We start from the raw sequence: 8,604 nt of genomic DNA on the forward strand, positions 1-8,604 counted from the left end.
GTCGCGGCACGACGCCATCACTTTCACCATTTTTCCTCCACTTTGAGGATATAAATTGCGCCCCTAGTTTTGCATCAATTTTTGTGTCACGTTCTTGGGGCGGTGGTGTAAAAACAAATGAACCAAGTAATAGGTATCGCATCTTGCACTTCTTGGCCTTTAAGTGAGGAATGTCGTTTTGTCTCCTTGACATCAAAAATTTAAGAATATACGCACTTTGTTCCTCATCCATTGACTCCTCCATAAAGAAAATGTAAGCTATTGTTGCTTCCGAACGCACACGCAAGTATACGTGGTCGACAAGTAATATAGGATTGTAAATCCAGATATCGTATCCACAGGGACTTGTGATTAACTATCAACTAAATTAAACCAAACAATTAATCTATTCAAGCAAATCTTAAAGTATGAATATTTAACTAAAGATAATCTAGAGTAGTAAACTAAGAGATTAAAGAAAAAAGTTGGCGAATTATAGAGACGAATTCAATGTGAGTGAATATTCTAGAGCTATGGGTTAGCTAACAATCCCGTTGAGTTTTCCACTTAAATCGTCTAATTAATTTATCTGGTTTATTAATTGACGGGGTTAATATTGCTCGTAGCCTTCTCCCGAAGTGCAACTCGCCTATTCAAGCTAACCTAACGCCTATATTCCTATGGAATTAGGATTAACAAGAACGCATTTATAATTCCCGTATAATAACCAAGCAAGGCGATTAGGTATATTCCTATCCTAACCGCAAATCCGTTCCCCCTAAGAGTTAAGATCTTGCTCTACTCAATCTTATATGCAATCTAGAATTCTCTCTCCCGAGTTCAATCCTAGATTCGTAGATAGTATTTAATTGGTGATCAAGCAATCAAATAATTAAGCGCAAGATTGAATAAATAAACCAATATGATAAAATAATAAGAACAATTCAAGCTTCAAACCACAACGTTCATGTAACACCCAAGAACTCTAGAACAAATAAACTATGAAACTAAAAGAAGAGAAGAGAAGAAAAACTAGTTAAAAGCCTCCTCCAACCGTGGTGTGTGTTCCTCCACGTCCAAAAATTACTCTAAAAACGTTCTCTCATGTATACCAAGTAGGGTTGGGCCCAAACAATTATACCTTCTCCAATATGAAAAAGGACACTTTTCCCGGGTGACTAGCGCGAGCTCGCGCGTTTCTTCGCGCACTATTCTGCCTCAGCATTTAACGCGCGCGAACTACCGCGCGACTTCGTGCTAACTTCGCGCGTTCGCGCATTTTTCACCCTGTTCCGTTCCTAATTTGGGAAAACGTAAAACATGAAAGTTGTAGCCCTTTGAGTTAGCTTTCCAACCAAATATTGTGGAGCCAAAATGGTGTTTTGAGCAAAAAGTTATATCTATTTTACTAGACAGTGCGCAATCTGCCTACTGAAGTCTTCGTTTGCTCTAACTATCATCCGTTGACCCCCAAACACGATCCCGGCTTAATTCCTTGAACTTTTACTCAGACTTCAAAGCTCCAAATCACTTAAATTCATTCCATAACATCTACATAGCTCGGAATCACTCTCACAAGGCATAACACACACAGTTAGTGCAAAACACTAGCGATTAAAGCTCAAACTCAATTAAAGTGCAGTAAATTAGAGTGTAATAATCGACTAAAATACGTAATTATAGCCTATCATAACTATCATTGTAAAGTATGCTTAAGAGTATCAATTAAACTAGGCATATCTTAATTAGTATATTATGATGCTATTACAAAGTAAAATTGTTAAAAAAAAAACCCTTCTGCTCTCTAAATTCGCTCATAAACTAAGGTCTGCGTACACATTATCCTTCACAAACCTTACTTATAAGGATTCCACCGGATTGTTATTGTTATGTATAAAGTTATAATGTTGGTGCAAGGGATGGACTTCGAACACAAACAAATATTCCTGAAAGGGGTCTGGCTGCTTGGGCCTGGACCGAAGCAGTGAAACGGAGATAAAACGCAAGTGCATAGATAGTCATTTTCAAAGATGCTATTCAGAGATTACCTAATATTTATTTTATCATACAATTTTAAACTAAAAATATTAATTTAAGGATAATTCAGGATATTTTTGTCCCGAAAAATTAAACTGAAAAATTGAAATTTAGGACGCACCGGCTAATTCCTAAATAGCAGCCCTTCAGAGTGGCTCCCTGGTATCATTTCTGATGACACCAAAAGCCCAGAGAGTTGTTCAAGTTTGTAGAAGGTTATGTTGAAGAAATTGCATGATCTGGAGCAAGACTAGAAAAACTGCGAAAACAAGCAATGAATACAATTATAAAGTAGTAAAGCACCATCACTAGCACTTAATCATGTCATTAATGACCTACAGCCTTTTTTTGAGCAAAATATTACAGTGCGTCGCTGTTATTGAAAATAATGAGTTGTTATGAGATATATCATATTATTGACTAATACATTATCAAGAAGCAAAAGAGAACAATAATATTACTTTAGAAGTGTCTCAATCTGCAGAGTTTAGGAGCTGATTAAACAATGAAATACCAGTCAATCCAACTTCTCACGAAACATTAGTTTTAGATTTTAATGGGACCGACTGTTTTGCCCTTTTGAATTATGAACTAGCAGGCGTATATTATTTATTATTAGAACTTAAATGGGACCAATTAATTTGTTCGTTGAATCAGGAACTAGCAGAAATATAATTTATTAAGCCTACCAAGAAAACTTTCTGCTGGTTCATGACTTCTTCTTAACTTTTTTTTACCAACATGAAATGGAAAATTTTATTTTGTGTCTTATACAACTACAACTGACACTAGTTGTGTGAGGCTCCTTTTTAGCTCACAGTTTTGTGGACCCAAGTTTTTGTGGACCCAGAAGTGTAAGATTGGGGTCTACAAATTTGTGAGACAAAAAAGAGCCTCATACAACTAATGTAAGTTGTGTGAGACACAAAATAAAACTTCTCCTTTTCTCTCGCTTTCTTATATTCTTGTTGATTGACTTTTCTTGGTATCTTGATAAAAGTCCAAATGAACATATTGTTTACAAATTATTCTAGCAACTTTGATTATGAACTCTTACCCGCAAAAGAAAAGGACTACAAAAAACATGCCTTTTATACATTTTCCTACGACTAGGATTCATTATTCTACCATTTTTCGATTAAACATCAAATTTTTTTTAGCTTTTTCGTCTTTTCTTTGTTTACCTCATTTTGTGTAGAATTATATCACAAGATGCATTGAACTGCTATTTTGAATATGTGCAAACTATAAGTTGACAAATAAGGTTTAATGGACGATTGTAATTGCTGTAGTTAGAACTTAGAAATACTATCTAATATGTCATGTTTTACCTCTCGCTCTCAAATTTCTAAAATTGGTTATTGTCAGGAATTGTTATTATTAATGACTTGGTCGGTGAGTACAATATTTTTATTAGAAAAATGATATTGTATAACCGCTTTTAAAATTATAGTCGGAAATATTCCGTATGTTATATACAAAAAATATACTACTCACTCCGTTCACTTTTACTTGTCTAGTATTATAAAAATAGATTTTCACTTTTACTTGTCACGTTTAACATATCAAGAGAAGATAATTTCTATTTTCTTATTACACCCACAGTATTAATTATTCATTTCGAATCACCTTCTCAAATTTATTAAAAATATGCATCAATTAATATGGTGTATCATGAAAAATTATGCACTTCATTTATTATTTTTAACGGGTGTACAAATTCCATAGTAGACAAGTAAAAGTGAAAGGAAGGAGTATAAATTATATACTATATTTTTTCGACTACTGAATATAAATAGTTGCGGGCGCTGGATAAATGTGAAAAAAGCTCATTTATTCTTGTGAGCGTCAACCATCTCATTAGCTTCCTTATACGCTTTGTATTATTTATGTCTTGAATTTTTTCCTTGTCTAGTTTTTTCTTCTTTATTTATTTTGTTTGTGATTGTATAGTTAATACACGATTTCCGCGATGGCCTGAAACTGTGAAACAAAGAGATAGAGCTATCAATTTACTGTTCATTTCTTTTTACAGAATGAAACAAATAAAAACTTGATTATAGTATAAGAATTATCACAAAAATTTGTCAGCCTTTTGCAAACAGAGATTTTTCCTCTGTAAACAGCAGAGCACAAAACAAAAAAACAATAACAAAATAAACTAATTCCAATCCCCAGTTGGAAATTGTAAAAATTGAATCCTTTTTTTTTTTTTTTAAAGTCAATATGGAACTGGTGTTGACATTTTACCAATTTGATCAAGAACATCAAGGACTTCAGCTCTGCTCCTTACAATCCTGTGAAACACTTCCCTAATCTGTTGTTGCAACGGCGCTAACCCTTCCTCCATTTTCCGGCATATCTCCGCCATCTCCGCCACCTGTGCCGCCACCTCTTCCAGTTTCTCCTCCTCTGCCGGAAACTGAAAATTTTCGGCGAAATCCACCAAATTCTGTGCCACTTTCTCCATTTTCTGCATTTCATCTAATAACCCGGTCGTTCCCTTTTTCTCCTTTTTCTTCCATTCCTCTGCGATTTTATCCTGCAGTGCAATTAAAGCCTGTCCCCAATTCAAATTCCTCGGCAATGGAAGATGTGTTAACAGACCTGTCCGTTCCTGACACGGAATCGCCGCCACCAGGGCCCACATCACGAACACGAAAATTGTGCCCATGGCATAAATCGGGACCGCCAGCCCCGTCGGCTCACCGCCACGTGGCGCAACGAGATTGGAGGCCATTGCCTGAATCTGTTTCGAAGCGGACCACGATTTTGCTACGGACCATGACATAGAACGAAACGTTCCATTAGTTCTGTCTTTATTATTATTCCCAGCAGCACCACCACCACCGCTACGCCTGCCAAATGACCACGTGCGCTCAGCAGCTTTTGCGTGATAATTATTCTCCTTATCATCTAACATCATCGACGTAAGCAATGTGTTCAACGCCTTTTTAGCGCGTCTTACTTGTCCGTCTCCCATTGGCTTTTGTTCAAACGCTGTAACGGCGATTTGAGCTAGCTTTTGCCAGTGACGCACGAGTTCTAACCCGTGCGTCACCGCATTACAAATATCAAGAGACTTAATCGAACGTTCTAAGATATCAGGAACAAGACGGTCCAATGGAGGTTTCGAAAATTGAACAGGATCACGTCCAATTAAAACAAGCGCTTTAAATTCAGCCTCACAACATAGGAAAACATCGAGCAATTTACGAAACCATGAAATTGAGAATAGAGGTGAGTGATCTTTTGCTGGAGAATCAGTAGTTGATGAAGGATCATTTGGTAAAAGATCGGAAAATCGATCAGCTACGTGTTTTTGGAAAAGTTCAAGGTCTTCGATGTCTTGTTCATGATTGTTTTCCATATTGGAAACTTGATTCCGGCGAATGCTTATCCGATTAAGGAACGATCCTTGATTATCCGTCATCGGCATGGTTTTTTCCGGCGAAGAATTTTTTTCAGTTGTATGTTTGTTTTTGGGGAGAATTGAAGGAGAGAGTGATGATAGAGAAATTTTGAAGAAATGGTCAAGCAAATGGAAGTTGATATAAGGGAGTTGGAAAATTCGATGGTTGTGGCCATTTCTATTTGTCGGATATGAAGAGTTAAGACCGTTTCTTGCTGACTTGGTAGTTTATTCAATCCACTGAAATGTTTGTTAGCTCCCTTCAAGTTTTCAGGTTGTGCACTTTAGCCCTGAATTTATTTTTTTGTCACTTCTATTATCTGAAATTTTTAGGTCCATTTATACCCTTGTCATTAGCAAATTGTCTCGTATCTGTTCTTGCTTTTAGCAAAGTTTCAACGTGAAATAAGTACCCCGTATAAGATTACTACTTTTATGTTTAAAGTAGATATACCAAAAAGGGACGAAGGTACGTAATCTTAAGGGTAATCAACTGACCACTATTCGTCGAAAAATTATATTATGTATATAAATAAAATATTATATTTTAATGATATATAATATTTATATGTTGACACCCTTTATCGAAGATTTTTTTCTTTTACTTATTCAAGTGTGAACGTCTTAAATGGCTTCATTACTGATACCAAAGCTTCAATGATATGACATGAGTATTAGTTGTCCTTTTGTTTCATAATATATACTTATAATAATAAAAATTCATTACAGTAGTCGTATATAAACAATAAACAAAGTGAACCTGTTAAATAAGGTGACAGCTCTAGAAACCTTATAATAGAAGGCTTTTTATCTTGAAACAATGATCTGAATAAACAAAAACCAAGTACGTCTAATAGCTCTTAAATTATGATGGCAAAAAATTCGATAAGCAAAGGACAATAAGCTAGGCAACAAACTCCATTTGTCTTTGCCTTGTTAGTTTTTATGGACTTCGAATATATAATTATATATTATAACATACGGAAAAGGGTTCAAAACGCCTCAAAACTATTGGAAAAGGTTTAAAACTACCCTTCATCCACCTATTGCGCTAAAAATACCCCTCCATCCACCTTTTTGGTTCACTTATGCTCTTTGACCGTTAGGTCAATGCTGAAATAAAAATAATTATTATTCTTTTTGAAAAACTTAAAAAAAAATATTCCACAAAATATTTTCGTTTTTTAAACTAATGCACCAGTAGTCCACTAATTTAGTAAAGTCTTCTTCTTCTTTGTTTTTTAGTTTTTACAAAAAAAATATTTTTTTTCAATTTTTTTTGTAAAAACTGGAAAAAAAAATGTAAAAACAGAAAAGAAATGTTTTTAATAAAATATTTCGTTTTTGAAAAATCTATTTTTTCAGTTTTTTTAAAAGAACGAAATATTTTTTCTTTTAAAATAAACTGAAAAACGAAAATAAAAAATGTTTTAAAAAAACTAAAAAAATGAAAAAAAAATATTTTTCAAAAAAGAAAATATTTTGTTGAATAATTTTTTTCAGTTTTTAAAAAATGAAAATATTTTATTCAAAAAATTTATTTTTCTGTTTTTACAAAAAATTTTTCAGTTTTTACAACAAAAAAAAAATTCTTTAAAAAAACTGAAAAAAATGAAAACTGAATTGTTTTTTGTAAAAACTAGAAAAAAAAATAAGAAGACTTTATTAAATTAGTGGACTATTGGCGCATTAGTTTAAAAAAACGAAAATATTTGCAAAATATTTTTTTAAGCATTACAAAAAGAATAATAATTATTTTTAATTTAGCATTGACCTAACGGTCAAAGGGCATAAGTGAACCAAAAAAGTGGATGAAGGGGTATTTTTATCCCAATAGGTGGATGAAGGGTATTTTTAAACCTTTTCCAATAGTTTAAGGGCATTTTGAACCTTTTCCGTAAAAAAAATTGCCATTTCTTGTGGCTAACTTGTACAACTTGTTTCTACGGGGTTGGCCGCGCAGTCCTCGGTCTCGATGATACAACTATGTTCCCGTCTTTTGTGTTCTGATCGACATGGTAGTCATTGTTGTCGTATCCTCATATACTTCCCCCTAGTGTTCGAATGCGAATAATGCGAATTGGAACACTGGAANTTTTAAAGCATTTTTTTTGTAAAAACAGAAAAAAATGTTTTTAATAAAATATTTTCATTTTTTAATAACTGAAAAACGAAACGAAATGCTTTAAAAAACTGAAAAAAATGAAAAAAAATTCAAAAACGAAAATATTTTTTTTTCCGTTTTTAAAAAATGAAAATATTTTATTAAAAACATTTTTTTCCAATTTTTACAAAAAAATTGTAAAATATGAATTGTTTTTTTGTAAAAACTAGAAAAAAAAATAAGAAAACTTTACTAAATTAGTGTACTATTGGTGCATTAGTTTAAAAAACAAAAAAAATTGCAAAATATTTTTTTTTAAAGTTTTACAAAAAGAATAGTAATTATTTTTAATTTAGCATTGACATAACGGTCAAAGGGCATAAGTGAACCAAAAAAGTGGATGGAGGGATATTTTTAGCCCAATAGGTGAGTGAAGGGTATTTTTAAACCTTTTTCAATAGTTTCGGCGCATTTTGAACCCTTTTCCGTACAATATATAGAGAAATATGAAGTGGAATTTGACTGCTGACATCTCAGCATGAAGAAAAACGACTTTTTGGAAGATAAATTATTTATTTTTCTATAAAATCTTTTTCTTTCTTGAAGTTAATGTTTAACCAAAAAATAATTTTTTATGTCAAAACTTATATTTAGAAGAAAACGGGTTACTGATAACCAAGTTTTACTTCACTTCCAAAACAAGCTATTTGTAAAATAGTAAAATTTATAGAGAGAATTAACAAAAGAGAAATATGTAATAAACCAATAATCAATCCGTAAAATCAATGTTGAAAACTTTGATAAAACATAGAATTACAGAATGTATTTCAGTAGTTCTTGGAACTTGTCCTTACAAATAAAATTCTGTATCCTTATATAGGAGTGTACAATCATAATTGTTTTCTCACATAATAATGAATTCATTATGGGCATTAATTGTATTGATTGTCCATTACCACATATAACCGTTGTTTAACTCAAAAGATATTACAACCTTTTTGAATAAATCAATCAAAGAAAATGATGGGGTAAATCTTAGGCAAGCATAATAATCTCTAGAACAAAAAGAGTA

At 32.8% G+C, this 8,604-nt stretch overlaps 1 protein-coding gene across 1 annotated transcript; it reads right to left on the reverse strand.

The window, feature by feature from the left end:
* Nucleotides 1-4,015: 4,015 nt before the first annotated feature.
* On the reverse strand, nucleotides 4,016-5,691 carry LOC109216756. Its single transcript, XM_019380937.1, has one exon. The coding sequence runs from the start codon at nucleotides 5,453-5,455 to the stop codon at nucleotides 4,238-4,240; it is 1,218 nt and encodes a 405-aa protein (XP_019236482.1). The 5' UTR covers nucleotides 5,456-5,691; the 3' UTR covers nucleotides 4,016-4,237.
* Nucleotides 5,692-8,604: the final 2,913 nt, after the last annotated feature.

The sequence above is a fragment of the Nicotiana attenuata genome, unplaced genomic scaffold (genome assembly GCF_001879085.1).
Source record: "Nicotiana attenuata strain UT unplaced genomic scaffold, NIATTr2, whole genome shotgun sequence".
NCBI classification, from domain to species: Eukaryota; Viridiplantae; Streptophyta; class Magnoliopsida; order Solanales; family Solanaceae; genus Nicotiana; species Nicotiana attenuata.